This window comes from Carcharhinus amblyrhynchos, chromosome 12 (genome assembly GCF_965287045.1).
Source record: "Carcharhinus amblyrhynchos chromosome 12, sCarAmb.v2.hapA, whole genome shotgun sequence".
NCBI lineage: Eukaryota > Metazoa > Chordata > Chondrichthyes > Carcharhiniformes > Carcharhinidae > Carcharhinus > Carcharhinus amblyrhynchos.
In genome coordinates, this window is record NC_137335.1 from 28696999 (window position 1) to 28714796 (window position 17798).

General features: G+C 41.9%; 1 protein-coding gene across 3 annotated transcripts in view; it reads right to left on the reverse strand.

Annotated features, from left to right (window-relative positions):
• Window positions 1-17798, reverse strand: part of snx14 (sorting nexin 14) — a 152878-nt gene that overhangs the window by 60175 nt on the left and 74905 nt on the right. For all 3 annotated transcript variants that reach the window (XM_080200285.1, XM_080200284.1, XM_080200283.1), the window contains 4 exons: window positions 12959-13091; window positions 10928-11111; window positions 947-1030; window positions 360-460 (listed from right to left, as the gene is read on the reverse strand). In XM_080200285.1, coding sequence (XP_080056411.1) covers window positions 360-460; window positions 947-1030; window positions 10928-11111; window positions 12959-13091 — 502 coding nt within the window. The remainder of the gene's footprint in view (window positions 1-359; window positions 461-946; window positions 1031-10927; window positions 11112-12958; window positions 13092-17798) is intronic.

Sequence of the window (17798 nt, forward strand, 5' to 3'; positions counted from 1 at the left end):
TCCTCCTCCTATTCTCTATGTTTCAATAAAGTCCTCAACCAGATTGGCAATACAAGCTCTAGAAGCATCCCTGTAATAATTAGCATGTCGATTCACCACAAATGTAGGCACTCCTGCCAAGTGTCAGAGGAGCCACAAAGTAGGAGGAGCCAAAAATAATTAAAGGAAGAAAAGAAAGATTAATATACAGGGATTTGCACATTGATGCATGAGTTTTTGGGTATTCTATGTTACACCAATGCATTTTTGTCATAGAATTCTCAGTTTCACAAACAGTGACATGAATTTTATCTTAAACTGAGTTGAAGTCATGCTCAGTACACTGAAAGCAGGTTCAAATGCATTAACAAGTTATGTACCTGCAGGTATTCCTGAAATTCTTCTCGCTTAGAGTTCAGGAAATCAAAGTTCTTGGATCCAATGAGTCTCTTTGAAGGAAGCTGTGCATCTGGGAAAGATCCTAAAAACACAAACCACAAATGAATTGCTTAAACAGGATCTGACCAAAATCTCCTTTTGAAGGATTTAATCAATACTTAATACATTAGAACTGCATTCAACAATCCAAGATCTTAAACTGCTTTCTTTGGATATTTTAATCAACATCTTCGGTACAAGATGTTACTTAACTAACAACGGTCAATAATGCTTCGCTAGCTTTGCATTTTACCTCTTCTGTTTCACAGTTTCTCATCACAAGTTCCTCAATATGTATTTGATTAACTATCGTACAAAGCATGCTATGTACCCTCTGGGCTATAAATACAGAATGGCAAAGTACAGATTCAAAACAATATGGTTATCATCTCAAAAACTGAATGTAAATCGGAAACAAATTCCAAAATTAGACAGACAATAATTTAGGCATTCAAAAATACACCCTATCGTGTTGTTTCCTACAGTGGGACTGATTCACTTGGTACACAGATTTACATTAACACTTTACCATGAAATTCTGTAAGCTTCGATTCAAGGACGTAAAACTCAAAATATCTTCGGTAAACAAAGCGGCTTTCACTTTCGTGTCCCTCTGAAAAGCAGATTAGATTTAACAGTAAACAATTTATAAAAGCATTAAAGGAATGCATTAATATCTAAAGCTCAAACCAAAATCATTCTTCCTGTAATAATTAAACAGGCTTTTAGGTGCAGCTGCAACATTTGGTCAGAGGTATTGAAGAGCAACAGAAATTCAGGAACAGTATATAAAGAAACACTATACCTATGATGTATCTTTAATGACAAAAAATGGTCGCTAGATAATAAAGGAAATATTCCGGTCTGGCAGCACTGGTGGAACGAAAAGCTAAGTTTACATTTCACGTCAAGGTTAACTGAACTGAGAATCGAAGGACAAGAGAAGGCCAGAGTGGAAGAGGACAGGGGCAGAATGCAGGAGGGCTTCCCACAATGGGGGGAGCCTGCCCCTACAAGGGGAAGGGCATACCTCCACCTTCAGAAGGGGAAGGAGATAGGACCCCCACAAGGTGAAGGGGGCAGGGCACCCCCCCAACCCCTGATGGGAAAGGGGAGCCCACAAACTGGGGAGGGGTCAAGTGAGGGAATGGAGGAAACAGGGGGAGGGTGTGGAGGAGATGGAGTGATGCAATTGAGTTGAATGCAGTGGAGGGCATGACCTGGCTAAGTGGGGATGACACAAACTAGAGCAGGCCATTTAGCCCCTCAAGTCTGGTCTGCTAATTAATTTGATCCTGGCCGCAATGTACCTCAACCACATTCACCAACCTCTGCTTCATAGCCCTTCATACAATTACATAACACTAATCAATTATCTCCATTATGACAGCTTTAACTGACCCTCCATTAACATCACTTTGGAAAGACTGATCTAGGTTTCTACTAGTTTTTGGATGAAAAAGTGCTTTTTGATTTAATTCCAGAATAGCACTAATTTTAAATTTGCATCTCCTCTTTGTAGCCGTCGCCATTGGTGTTGGCATAGTGATAGTATCGCTGGTCTACAAATCCAGGGGTTAAAATACCACCGCCACCACCACCCCCCCCCCCCCAACCCCCAAAGACAATTTGTGAAATTCAATATAATTCAGTCATTAAAAGCTCTCTCAGTAATAATTAGCATGAAATGGTTGTTGATTGTTAATAAACTTGATGTGTTTTAATAATGTTCTTGAGGGAAAGAAATCTGCTGTCCTTACTTGATCTGGCCTACATGTGACTCCAGACCTACAGCATGTGGTTGACTCTTAAATGCCCTCTAAAATGACCTACTAAGCCACTCCAGTAAGATCAAATTGCTACAGAAAGATGGACCACCCAGCATGACAACAATAACATAGAACATAGAACATAGAACATTACAGCGCAGAACAGGCCCTTCGGCCCACGATGTTGCGCCGACCAGTTACAAAAACAATGACCCACTAGCCTATACCAATCCCTTTTCGTCCATAAACCTATCCAGAGATCTCTTAAACGCCCCCAAACTAGACGCATTTACAACTGCAGCAGGCAGGGCATTCCAATCCCTCACCACCCTCTGGGTAAAGAACCTACCCCTGACATCCGTCCTGTAGCTACCCCCCCTTAATTTAAAGCCATGCCCCCTCGTGCTAGCTTTCTCCATCCGAGGAAAAAGGCTATCACTATCCACCCTATCTAAACCTCTAATCATCTTATATGTTTCAATAAGATCCCCTCTTAGCCGCCTTCTTTCCAACGAAAACAACCCTAAATCCCTCAGTCTCTCCTCATAGGACCTCCCCACCATACCAGGCAACATCCTAGTAAACCTCCTCTGCACCCTCTCCAACGCCTCCACATCCTTCTTGTAATGCGGGGACCAGAACTGCACACAGTACTCCAAGTGCGGCCGCACTAGAGTAGTGTACAGTTGCAACATGACGCTGCGACTCCTAAATTCAATCCCCCTACCAATAAACGCCAAGACACCGTACGCCTTCTTAACAACCTTATCTACTTGATTCCCAACTTTCAGGGATCTATGTACACATACACCTAGATCCCTCTGTTCATCCACACTATTCAAAGTCCTCCCGTTAGCCCTATACTCGACACATCTGTTGCTCCTACCAAAGTGAATTACCTCACACTTCTCCGCATTAAATTCCATCTGCCACCTCTCGGCCCAGCTCTGCAACCTATCTAAGTCTCCCTGCAGACTATGACACCCTTCCTCACAATCTACCACACCTCCGACTTTGGTGTCATCAGCAAATTTACTAATCCACCCAACTATACCCTCATCCAGATCATTAATAAAAATTACAAACAACAGTGGCCCCAAAACAGATCCCTGGGGCACACCACTCGTAACCGAACTCCATTATGAATATTTACCATCAACCACCACCCTCTGTCTCCTATCTGATAGCCAATTCCTGATCCAACTTCCTAGATTACCCACAATCCCATACATCTGCATTTTCTGCAGAAGCCTACCATGGTGAACCTTATCAAACGCCTTACTAAAATCCATATATACCACGTCAACTGCCTTGCCCCCATCCACCTCTTTGGTCACCTTCTCAAAAAACTCAATAAGGTTAGTAAGGCACGACCTACCCGCTACAAAACCATGCTGACTATTTCTAATCAATTCGTTACACTCCAAATAACTATAAATCCTATCCCTAATAATTTTTTCTAAAACCTTGCCCACAACAGAAGTAAGACTCACCGGTCTATAATTCCCAGCAAAGTCTCTGTTCCCCTTCTTAAACAATGGGACAACATTCGCTATCCTCCAATCCTCCGGGACTACACCAGAGACCAATGACGACCTGAAGATCAGAGCCAGAGGCTCTGCAATCACCTCTCTAGCCTCCCAGAGAATCCTAGGGTAGATCCCATCCGGACCAGGGGACTTATCTATTTTTAGCCCCTCAAGAATTTCCAGCACATCCCCCTTATCAACCGTAATACTGTCTATTTTACACCCCTGCAACCCAATGTCCTCCTCAGCTATATTCATGTCCCCCTGTGTGATCACCGAAGAGAAATATTGGTTCAATACTTCTCCAATCTCCTCCGGTTCCACACACAACTTCCCCCTGCTGTCTGTAACTGGCCCTAATCTTGCCCTGACCAACCTTCTGTTCTTGACATACCTATAGAACGCCTTAGGATTCTCCTTAATCCTATCAGCCAAAGTCTTCTCATGTCCTCTTTTAGCCCTTCTCAACTCACTCTTCAACTCCCTCCTAGCCAATCTAACACAACCCTGTCAACCTTGTTCTCCTTACAAATATCTGGGGGCTTATGCCAAAATTGGGGGAACTGACTCCCAAACTAGTCAAGCAATAGCTTGAACCATACTTTACAGACAATAGGTGCAATTTTCCAGCCACACTCACCTGAAACCAGAAAATCCCACCCGAGATCAACAGATCTTTCCATCGTCTGCCCCTTACCTGCTCCAATTCCCATGGCAGGCGGAATGGGAAAATTCACCTCAATGTCACACCACCATCACACCAGAGGTGATGGCACAGCTGTATACAATCAAGAGGGAGCTGTCCTAGGAGTTCTCAACATTGGCTCTAGACCCAGGAAGTCACATGGCATCAAGTCAAATATGAGTAAGGAAACCTGCTGATTACAACCTACTCTCCATCCTGCTCTCCCCTTTTGCTGATAAATCCGTACTCCATGTTGAACACCACTTTAAGGAAGCATCGTGAGGTGGCAAGGGCATAGAATGTACTCTCGATCAAGGGACTCCAATCACCAAGAATGGCTCAATAGCACTGCTACTAAAACAGCAGTTTTAATCCTAAAGGACATAGCAATTAGATTGGGTCTGCGGGAGGTGGTGGAAGAACCAATAGGGGAAAGCCTACTTGACCTCATCCTCATCAATCTACCTGCTGCAAATGCATCTGTTCATAGCTGTTCAGTACAGCACAGCCATCTACATGGCAATGTGGAAAATTGCCCAGGTATGCCCTGTACACAAAGAGCAAGATAAATCAAATCCACCCAATTAACAACCCATCAGCCTACTCATCAATAGTGATGGAAGGGATTATCAATGATGCTCTCAAGTGGCACCTGCAGTCTTTTGCCAAGATCAAGCATCAGATCAAGCCCCGGGTGGGGTGCAATGCCTTATATCTTGTCAGATTGGATCTTGTTTGTCTCTTTCGTGGGCACCATGAATTGGATTCAACTGGAATTTGAATTTAGTTTTGGAAGCAAGCAAGGAATGGATGTGGGTTTGCCCGATGCATTCTGAACACTAGCTTTGTAACTTTAAGTATGAAGTAAAAAAAACTTTTAAACCTGCCCACTGACAATCAGTTTGGTTTCCACCAGGGCTACTCAGCTCCTGACCTCATTACAACCTTGGTTCCGTCAAGAACTAAAGAGCTGAACTCTTGACGCGAGGATTGTCTTTGACATCAAGGCAGCATTTGACTGACTGTAGCATTAAAGAAAACTGAAGTCAATGGGAATCAAGGGAAACTCTCCATTGGTTGGAGTCATACTTCACATAAAGGAAGATGGTTGTGGTTGTTGGAGTCAGTCAGTCATGGGCTATCACTGCAGGAGTTCCTTAGTATAGTGCCCTAGGCCTAACCATGTTCAGCTGTTTCATCAGTGGCCTTCCCTCCAACATCAGGTCGGGTGAGAATGTTCACCGCTGACTGCACAATGTTAATCACCATTTGCATCTCCTCAGATACTGAAGTAGTCCATGTCCATGTGCAGCCCTGGACAACATTCAGGCTTGGGCTTTTAGGGACAATTAACATTCCTGCCACACAAGTGCCAAGCAATGATCATCTCCAACAATGATTACAACCTACTCTCAACCCTGCTCGATGGTTTCCCACAACTTGCCTGGACTTGCAAAATCTCACTAACTGTCCTGTCTGGAGACAATACACATGTCTTTAACCTGTGCTTGACCCTCTCTCCACTCACACTGTCTGTGCCTTTAAGACTTGATTACCTGTAAAAACTCACATTCCAACCATTATCTTGAGTTTGTGTCTGTACATGACCTGGTTGTGAACACAAGTCCTCACTCACCTGATGAAGAAGCCTGAGACTCTGAAAGCTAGTGCTGCCAAATAAACATAGAACATTACAGCGCAGAACAGGCCCTTCGGCCCACGATGTTGCGCCGACCAATTAAAAAGCAATGACCCTCTAACCTAAACCAATCCCTTTCCATCCATAAACCTATCCACGAATCTCTTAAACGCCCCCAAACTAGGCGCATTTACAACTGCAGCAGGCAGGGCATTCCAATCCCTCACCACCCTCTGGGTAAAGAACATAAGAACATAAGAAATAGGAGCAGGAGTAGGCCATCTAGCCCTTCGAGCCTGCCCCGCCATTCAATAAGATCATGGCTGATCTGTCACTGCTCAGTTCCACTTTCCCGCCCTCTCCCCATAACCCTTAATCCCCTCTCTTATCAAGAACCCATCAACCCGCTTCTTAAAAATATTTAGCGAGGCAGCCTCCACCACTTCAACGGGCAGAGAATTCCAGAGATTCACCACCCTTTGAGTGAAGAAGTTCCTCCTCAACTCCGTTCTAAACCGCCTCCCCTTTATCTTGAGGCTGTGCCCCCTAGTCCTACTGTCTTTTTTGAGCGGGAAGAGTCTCTCCACCTCTATCCTATCCATCCCATTCATCATCTTATACGTCTCAATGAGATCTCCCCTCATTCTTCTAAACTCTAACGAGTACAAGCCTAGTTTATTCAGCCTCTCCTCATAGCTCAATCCCCTCAACTCCGGTATCAGCCCAGTAAACCTCCTCTGCACTCCCTCCAGGGCCAAAATATCCTTGTGCAGGTGCGGCGCCCAAAACTGCACACAGTACTCCAGCTGCGGCCTCACCAATGCCCTATACAGCTGCAGCAAGACCTCCCTACTTTTATAAGAACCTACCTTTGACATCCGTCCTATAACTACCACCCCTTAATTTAAAGCTATGCCCCCTCGTGCTAGCTTTCTCCATCCAAGGAAAAAGGCTATCACTGTCCACCCTATCTAAACCTCTAATCATCTTATATGTTTCAATAAGGTCCCCTCTTAGCCGCCTTCTTTCTAACGAAAACAACCTCAAATCCCTCAGTCTCTCCTCATAGGACCTCCCCTCCCTACCAGGCAACATGCTGGTAAACCTCCTCTGCACCCTCTCCAATGCCTCCACATCCTTCCTATATTGTGGGGACCAGAACTGCACACAATACTCCAAGTGCGGCCGCACCAGAGTTTTGTACAGTTGCAACATGACACTGCGGCTCCTAAATTCAATCCCCCTACCAATAAACGCCAAGACACCGTATGCCTTCCTAACTACCTTATCTACTTGATTCCCAACTTTCAGGGATCTATGTACACATACACCTAGATCCCTCTGTTCATCAACACTATTCAGACTCCTACCGTTAGCCCTATACTCTACACATCTGTTATTCCTGCCAAAGTGAATTACCTCACACTTTTCCGCATTAAACTCCATCCGCCACCTCTCGGCCCAGCTCTGCAACTTGTCCAAGTCTCTCTGTAAACTATGACACCCCTCCTCACTATCTACCACACCTCCGACTTTGGTGTCATCAGCAAATTTACTAATCCACCCAACTATACCCTCATCCAGGTCATTTATAAAAATTACAAACAGCAGTGGCCCCAAAACAGATCCCTGAGGCACACCACTTGTAACCGAACTCCATGACGAATACTTACCATCAACCACCACCCTGTCTCCTATCTGCTAGCCAATTCCTGATCCAATTAACTAAATCACCCTCAATCCCATACATCTGCATTTTCTGCAGAAGCCTTCCATGGTGAGCCTTATCAAACGCCTTACTAAAGTCCATATATACCACGTCAACTGCCTTACCCCCATCCACCTCTTTGGTCACTTTCTCAAAAAACTCAATAAGGTTAGTAAGGCACGACCTACCCTCCACAAAACCATGCTGACTATCTCCAATCAATTCATTACTCTCTAAATAACTATAAATCCTATCCCTAATAATTTTTTCTAAAACCTTGCCCACAACAGAAGTAAGACTCACCGGTCTATAATTCCCGGGAAAGTCTCTGTTCCCCTTCTTAAACAATGGGACAACATTCGCTATCCTCCAATCTTCTGGCACTATATCTGTGACCAACGACGACCTGAAGATCAGAGCCAAAGGCTCTGCAATCGCCTCTCTTGCCTCCCAGAGAATCCTAGGGTAAATCCCGTCCGGACCAGGGGACTTATCTATTTTCAAACCCTCAAGAATACCTAGCACATCCTCCTTATCAACTGCAATACTATCCAGTTTACAACCCTGTAACCCAGTGTTCTCCACAGCTACATTTATGTCTCCCTGCGTGAATACCGAAGAGAAATATTGGTTCAATGCCTCTCCAATCTCTTCCGGTTCCACACATAACTTCCCACTGCTGTCTCTAACTGGCCCTAATCTTGCCCTAACCAATCTTCTGTTCTTAACATATCTATAGAACGCCTTAGGATTCTCCTTAATCCTATCAGCCAAAATCTTCTCACGTCCTCTTTTAGCCCTTCTTAACTCACTCTTTAACTCTCTCCTAGCCAATCTCAAGCTTTCCAGTGCACGACCTGAGCCCTCAAGTCTCATCCTGACATAAGCCTCCTTTTTCCTTTTAACCAGCGAATCAACTTTTTTAGTGCACCACGGTTCCCTAGCTCGACCATTTCCTCCTTGCCTGACAGGGACATACATATCAAGGACTCGCAGTAGCTGCTCCTTGAAAAAACTCCACATTTCGGACGTTCCCAGACCCTGTAGTCTCCTAGTCCAACCTATGCTTCCTAATTCTCTCCTAATAGCCTCATAATTGCCCTTCCCCCAGCTAAAATTACTGACCCGAGGTTCATGCCTATCCCTTTCCATCACTAAGGTGAACGTAACCGAATTGTGGTCACTATCACCAAAATGCACACCAACTTCCAAGTCTAACACCTGGTCTGGCTCATTTCCCAGCACCAAATCCAATAAAGCCTCACCTCTAGTTGGCCTATCTACATACTGAGTCAAAAAACCTTCCTGCATGCTTTGTGCAAAAACTGACCCCTCTAATGAGCTAGAGCTATAGCTACTCCAATCAATATTAGTAAAGTTAAAGTCCCCCATAACAATTACCCTATTACTTTTCACTCCTATCCAGGATCGTCTCCGCAATCCTTTCCTCAACCTCTCTAGAACTTTTAGGAGGTCTATAAAAGACTCCCAACAGGGTGACCTCTCCTCTCCTATTTCTAATCTCAGCCCATACTACCTCAACTGACAAGTCCTCATCAAACTTCCTCTCTGACACTGTGATACAATCCTTGACTAATAATGCTACCCCTCCCCCCCTCTACCTCCTTCCCTACCCCGACTGAGGCATTTGAACCCCGGAACCTGCAACAACCATTCCTGTCCCTGCTCTATCCATGTCTCTGAAATGGCCACAACATCAAAGTTCCAGGTACTGATCCACGCTGCAAGTTCATCCACTTTATTGCGAATACTCCTCGCATTAAAGTATACGCATTTCAAACCCTGCTCTGCTCCACCCCCACGATGCCGTGCATTGCAGTCCCCATCTATGCCCCCCTCACTTTCATTCCTGTTACCCAGGATCCCACCCCCCCTCTGAATCAGTTTAAACCCCCCTGCATAGCCTTAGCAAATTTTCCCCCCAAGATATTGGTTCCCCTTTGATTCCGGTGTAGACCATCTCTCTTGTAGAGGTCCCACCTTCCCCAGAATGAGCCCCAATTGCTCAAGAACCTGAACCCCTCCCTCCTGCATCATCCCCTCAGCCACGAGTTCAAACTTTCCCTCTCTCTCACATGTTGGACTTTAACCTAGTGTTGTCAGACTTCTTACTGTGCATCTCCAACAAGATAGAATTGATCTGACCATTGCCCCATGACACTCAATAGCATCATCTTTGCTGAATCCCCCTCTAACAACATCCTGGGGAAAGGGGGCAGTTACCATTATGCAGAAACTAAACTGGACAAGCCATGTAAATACCATGGCTACAGAAGCAGGTCAAAGATTGGGAATTCTGCAGCATAACTCCATTCTCCAAAATCTGTTCACTGTCTCCAAGGCTCAGATCAAGATTATGACAGAATGCACTCTACTTACTTGGATGATTGCAGCTCCAACAACAATATCCAGGACAAAGTAGCTGCTTCACTGACACTGTTTCACTGGCATCCTATTCACCACCTTAAATATTCATTCCCTCTAACATTGACACACAGTAGGAGGACGCAATGCAGCAACTCACCAAGCTCCTTTGACAAGTATTTCCAAACCCCCAACCTCTGCCATATGGAAGGACAAGGGCAGCAGATACATGGAAATACCACCACCTGCAAGTTCACCACAAAACTTTCAGCATTCCTTCATAGTCAGTGGGTCAAAATCCTGAAATTCTGACCCCAGAAGCACAGTGGATTCATTTACACAACATGGACAGCAGCAGTTCAAGAAGCAGGTTCACCATCACCTCCTCCATAACATGTAGGGATGGACAATAAATGCCAGCCTAGCAAATGATGCCCACGTACTGTGAAGACTACATTTAAGATAATTGTTTCTCATCTTGCTACTTCAGGAGAAGAGGAATATTGATTTGCGTATCATCACCAGCACAAAAAAAAATTATCAGCTGTGCCTAAGATTTTAAAATCTGAGTTGATTCCTGCTGGAATTATATGGTGCAGCATATTCTACAGAAATTAGTTATAATAGCAGAAAAGAACTTTCCACACAACTTGGAATTCTGCAATTCCTCTTTACAAAGATAATAATTAACAGGATTAAAGGTTTTCTTATTTAACAATGAATGCTCATGAGGAATAATTAGAAAAGTGGAATAGGGCATAGGAAGGAGGAGTGAAGGAATCACAGCTATCTTACCTGATCCATCATCATTTCGATCTACCTCAATACAGAAGACTGGGACTCTCTCTTTTTTACTGTCAAAGTAGAAGTCAAGAAATGGAATGCTTATTTTCCACGCAGAGAGATTACGCTGAGCATTGGGAGTGATCGCCAACTCTTCAAGTAAATCATCCTCAGACACAACCGTTGCTTCTTCAACCTGCAATAAAGCTCAACATGAAATGACAGCTTTTCATGGAGATGACAGAGTTCAACATCAAGGATGATCAGTCATCACAGAGCATCAACTTCTTTGTGTGTACAACAGATTAGAAAAATCGAAGGTACGAAAAGATTGAGGAGACAAAGGGAAGAAGACGGCTTACCTAAAACAACATTTGTGAATGTGAAAGTGTGTGGTAATGACCTATAACTGATTATCACTGCTGCTTCACAGCACCAGGGACCTGAATTCAATCCCCAGCTTGAGTCACTGTCTGTGTGGAGTTTGCATGTTCTCCCCGTGTCTGTGTGGGTTTCTTCCGGGTGCTCCAGTTTTCTCCTACAGTCCACAGATGTGCGGGTTAGGTGTACTGGCTATGCTAAGTATCCCTGGGTGGGATTGTTGTTGGTGCAGACGTGATGGGCCAAATGGCTTCCTTTTGTACTGTAGGGACTCTACGATTCTATGAACTCACTTCCTATGAGTGGCAAAAATGGAGATGATGAATGATTTCTATAACAAATTGGAAAGGTGCACAAGGGAAATAAGTCACACGACAACGGGGATAGAGCAAGGGAATGGGACTGATTGGACTGCTCTACAGAAAACTGGGATGGGCTTCATGGGTTGAACAGCCTCCTCCTGTGTCTTCATGACTGTATAGCAATTGAACCAAGCTTGAGGGTCATTTACAGCTGGGTAGAAGACAAATGTTGGAGAGAATGCTAATGTTCAACTGTCTCAAAGAATGGATAGAAATATAGAAACTAGAAGCAGGAGTAGGTCATTCGGCCTTTCAAGTCATGGCTGATCAAAATTAATATCCTGATCTCACCTTTCCCCTCATATCCCTTGATCTTTTTAGCCCCAAGAGCTATATCTAACACCAAGGACGAGTTGAGATAATTAAAGAAACAAGTGCAGCTTTTTGAAATGGATTTCATAGTTTGTCTTCCCTCCCTCCATATTAACCTTGCCAGGTTGCCAGCTCAACCTGACTGTCAGCCAAAAATCTCAGAACTTAAACTATGACTATGACTATCGGCTGGAGCGTTGAGTTTAAAAATTAGCAAGTCATGTTGCAGCTTTATAGAACGTTAGTTAGGGCGCACTTGAAATATAGTGTTCAATTCTGGTTACCACACTACCAGAAGGATGTGGAGGCTTTGGAAAGGGTACGGAAAAGATTTATCAGGGTTTGCCTGATATGGAGAGCATTAGCTATGAGGACAGGTTGAAGAAACTTGGTTTGTTCTCATTGGAACGATGGAAGTTGAAGGGCGACCTGATAGAAGTCTGTAAGATTATGAGAGACATGGACAGAGTCAGAAGTTTTACCCAGGGTGGAGGAGTCAATTACCAGGGGGCATAGGTTTAAGGTGTGAGGGGCAAGGTTGAAAGGAGATGCACGAGGCAATTTTTTTTTACACAGAGGGTGGTGGGTGCCTGGGACGCACTGCCGGGAGAGGTAATGGAAGCAGATATGATGACTTTTAAGGGGAGTCTTGCCAAATACATGAATAGGAAAGGAACAGAAGGATACAGTCCCCGGAAGGCTAAGGAGTTTTAGTTCAGTTGGGCAGCATGGTCAGTTCAAGCTCAGAGGGCTGAAGTTCCTGTGCTGTGATTTTCCTTGTTTTTTGACTACAAATTAGTCCTAGATTTCAATTCTGACCTGAAATCTGAGATGAACAAGAAGCCAACAAATTCCAGTATAGACATCAATGAATGCTTAATCCAAATTTAATTTTGTAACCAAGCACATTTACAGTTTTGAAGGAGCTACAACTTGTTATACCACGCTTAATAAACATGGTCAGTGCAAATAGCCCAATGTTACTCACGAGATCATCATCTCCTGCTGGTAATCCATAGTTAGGCAACATAGCCCCTTCCATTGTTGTGCTTTTAAAAACTCCTTTCAGTTTGCTGCCTATTCGACTTATTCCAAAAGATTCTACCCGTTTATTGGAGCCCCTGAATGACAGCAGACAAATGGATCAATAAACCCTTTAAACACACTAAAAGTGCACTGATTAAGTAAAAGTGGAACATGCCATGCAATGAATTTTAGCTCATGCAATGGTCAGAGATAAAGAGTAACTCTGATCTGCCCGTTTACAATTATTATCAACAGGTGTTTAAAGACAAGAATCAGGGCTACAATTTACCAGCTGGGTGGATTTGGATACACTTTTGCCTGTGCATTTTTATTACAGATCTAGTGGTGTAAAATAATCACCAAGTCAAACTGTGAAGAGCAAAAATGCAGTGTGTTGAACTATCAACCTTTACTCATTATAAAATTGATAAGTTAATTTTCACTGATGAGAGCAGATACAGAACACTTGGAAGCAAATAAAGAATCTGAACAGTTTAGAGAGTTTCTGCTGAAATAATTCAACTCCGCCTATACAACTTAATGTTCATGTGTCCAATACTCCTATCAGAGTTAGATGTAGTGATTTCACCTGGTGACCATGGTTAGTTATTTTATTGAAGAAAAGCGACTCGCTTAGCCATTTAAAATTGCATTGCGTCCAGTAATCTGAATACCAAGACCCTCAGAGTTATAACTTCTTTCCCATAAATTGGCTGGCCTGACAACACAATCAATAAATTTTATGCTCAAACAATGAGCAAAGTCAATTTGCTTCTGAGTACACATCATGCTGGACTACAGAATTACTTAACTATTGCCAAAATTTATTTAAAAGGGAAAAAGGACTGGTTTAAATCAAGCACCATACTCCACTATGGAATTGGTTTCAGTGAAAATGAGGAGGAACAAAGTCAAACTATGCCAATGTTACATGGCAAGGTTCAAGAACATCTATATTTTGATTATTTTCTTTGAAAAAATTGTCGCAATAATTAGAAGGGCACTTAGAAATCAGAATATTCCATAGCAACAACTACAATGCACACTGGGACAAAGTTGAGGTGTGCAGTAGAGCACAAGAGTTTGCACGGTGTAATCCTTCAAGAAAAAAAATGCTAATTTATATTACCAATCTTCCATTGCTATAAGAACAAAAGAACAACTTCTAAAGGGGGCAATATTCAGCTATATACTGTTTATAAATACGTATCATCAGATATTACATCAAATCTGTAATTTACAATTTGTATTAGAAATTGGTTGCAACATATGGTCCATCAAGTTACACGTCACAGAACAAAGCCAAATAATCAAAACTAAATCCCAGGTGAAGCATTTCACCATAATACCCAGGCTTCTATTAGCACGTAAGTTACCAATAATTGCTTCAATTGTTGAACCAACATGTGCACAGCAAACAAGTAAAAAAGCTCGTTGTTTCACAATCTTAAACATCACTCCCACAAACACTATTAGAATCAGTGTTTCTTTGAACTTGCTTATTGTTCATCCTTAGGTCCAAATACACTACTACTACTTGTCTAAATTCTCTGTATTGAAATCAGGAGTCAGAGTCTCCTATATTCAAGAGATTAAGTGTAAGAGGTAAGGGAGAAAGAGAGAAATTGTTTTGGCTGATAGAATGGGGAACAGAATCTAAAAATTGGAACCAGACTATCAGGAGTGAAAATAACAAACAGCAATTAATGCCTGAACAATTAAAAATCCATCAGAGATTTAAAATTTACGTTACCCAAAGATATAAAGGGATATAGAACAAAGGCAAGTGAATGAAATTTGATTAGAGATCAATCATGAGCTCACTGAATGGTGAAACAGGTTCAAGGCTTGCTGCTACTCAAATGAACGGTGAGTCAAAATGATGTAGAAAGGAGAGAATATGGAGAGGATAAATACAAAGAGGTTTCCTTGAGAAGTTTTGAAGGTAGAGAAAGAAATAATATTATTATTAGATAGAGTTGTTAAAGAACAGGTTTCTAAATGGTTAAAACAAAGAGAGCTGAAGGAGTAGTCATTGATGGTGGAGCAGAGAGAACATTGAAAATAAAGTGTAACACTGTAGGACCAGTGTATGGGACAAGGGTTGCAGGAGATTGGGGATGATAAAAGTAGAAAGCTATGGATGGATTTGTGGGCATGGACATAAATTTCATATTCAGCTGAGGGAAGAAGGGAGTTAAGTTAAAAAGGAACAGAAAGAACAGCTGGGAAACATGGTATGTATGTAGTTAAATTAGCAGAAGACAAGGCCCAATAACCTTAGGAATTATTAAAATAACGGCTTCTTAATTCATATACCAGAGACTGAGAGTGGGAGCAGCTGAGACCACTGAAAATAACACAAACTGGAGAGAGTGATGAACCTTATAAGGCAACAGAATCCTATAAACAATCAGTGTGAGGTAAAATAAATGAGAGCTTTGAACGTTTAAGGGATTATTCAACTAAAGTTATGGTGCTGCATGAAGATGTCGTGCCTTGGTTTGACCAAATTCTGTTTATATAAGACAGGTAGCAAAGACCAAGTCAGCCTATCATTTTATCTGATAGATTAAACTTCATCCATTTGCTCAAGTGAAATGTCTCAGGCACTGGTTTAAAAACTCAGTTTAATATCACCTAATTATTGTTCTACTGCACCACAACCCAATACCCAATTAAAAACTATTAAATTAAATCAGGGGTTTACTCAGGAATCTTCTTGAGCTACAGGACAAGATGGCACCTCACACAGTGGTCTCAAATCAAACTTTAAGTAAACATAATGAGTTATGGCAACTTTAAAAATTTATATAATGTCCACCGTAAATTTAATTTCAAAATAAATGTAAATATTACTCCATTTGTTTGCTGTCTCCTCATCCTTCCACACAACTTACAAGTTCAAAAACAAATGCTGCTCATCTGGTTTAGAACACTGCTAAAAATGTAAAAATGTTATGTTGATCAAATCACTGAACTCAGACAAAAGATTTAAAGATTAATTTACTGAGTTTCACACTAATACAGCCCATCAAGCAGCCTATAATCAGCAACCAATGATCTTGTTGGCACAGCAAGAATAATGGTTCTGGGGTGAAGGGCTTCAGTTTCGTAGATAGATTAGAGAAGCTTGGATCTCCTTGGAGAAGAGAAAGTTGAGGGGAGATTTAACAAATGTTCAAAATTATGAGGAGTCTGGACAGAGTAGATGGGAAGATGGTGGCATAATGGTAATGCCATTAGACAAGTGATTCAGATTCCCAGGTTGATGCTCTGGGTTCAAATCCTACCATGATGGAATTTAAATTCAACAAAAAAAAATCTGGGATTAAAAGCTAATCTCAGTAATAATGACCATAAAGCTAGTGTTGATTGTCATAAAAACCCATCTAGCTCACTAATATCCTTTAGGGAACAAAATCTGCTTTCCATTACCTACATGTGATTCCAAACCCACAATAATTGACTTTTAACTACCCTTGAAATGGCCCAAAAAGCCACTTGGTTCAAGGGCAATTAAGGATAGGCAACCAAAGCTGGCTTTGCCAGTGACACCCACATCCCATGAAAAAACAAAAATAAATTTCTCCTTTTGCAGAATGATCGAAAACCAGAGGAGACAGATTTAAGGTGAAAGACAAAAAGCAGAAGCAATACAAGAAAACGCCATTTTATGCAGTGAGTGGTTTGGATCTGAATGCACAGTCTGAGAGTGTGGCAGAGGCAGATTCAGATGTGGCTTTCATAAAGGAATTAGATAATTATCCAAGGAGAAAAAATTTGCAGGCCTATGGGGAAGTAGGACTAAATAAATCAGTCCTGCAAAATGTTGGCACAAAAAAGGCCAAAAGGCTTCTATGCTGTAACCTTTTGATGATTAAATATAATTTAGCTTTTATTCAATGATACAGAATGTCATCCAGCTCTATTACTGGTTATACAGTATTCACAAATAACTGTACAGGTTTATTGCAACAACTGTTACTACAGGCCCACTAAAATCAGATGTGTTAACACACTCCACTCAAAGAACTTAGGGAAGAGAAGAACATTATAGTGCAAGGTAATGTATGAACATACATCAAAACAAAACATTTTCATAATGAATGCAGCAATGATTAATATACCACAATCTACGATATGGAACATGGTAATAAGTGCCATGAACCTCAAGGGAAAAAAACACTTATTAAACGATGCAACTTTAAGCATTTTTGATGCAACATGAAAATCGAAATGTCCACTTCATACATGTTGAAACAAACGTCAATTTTTTATTTATGTTTATGAGTGTCACCAGAATGGAAAATGGAGGCGATGAAGGCTGTATACTTACTAAATGCACAAGAATAAACTATTACACAGCTGGCATCTATTACACAGATCCCTTGAAATGTAACATTACTCTTATGTCAACCAAACATTTCAACGTTTATCTAGATCAGGATTTGAAGTTAAGATACACAAGATAAAATTTAATTATGATCAGGACTACATTTTGGTTTAACATACTTGTTTAGGGAATTTACCAAAAAATATCCCCTGATAACCAGGCAGAATCTAGGCAGTGAATTTGTAGCTAGGCACATTCTAGTCCTGTGGTTGGTGTCTCCTCTTTGGAGGACTGTAGTAATCCATTTGGCCACCAACACAAAGTAAACCTGGCAGTTCCAAGTAATTGGCACTTCACATTATAGTCAGGACACAAATTATTCTACTCCCTCTGCATGAAGTGACCTCAAAGACGTCCAAATGACTTGGGAGTTAGAGAAATTTATGTTAGTCATATTTTAACATTG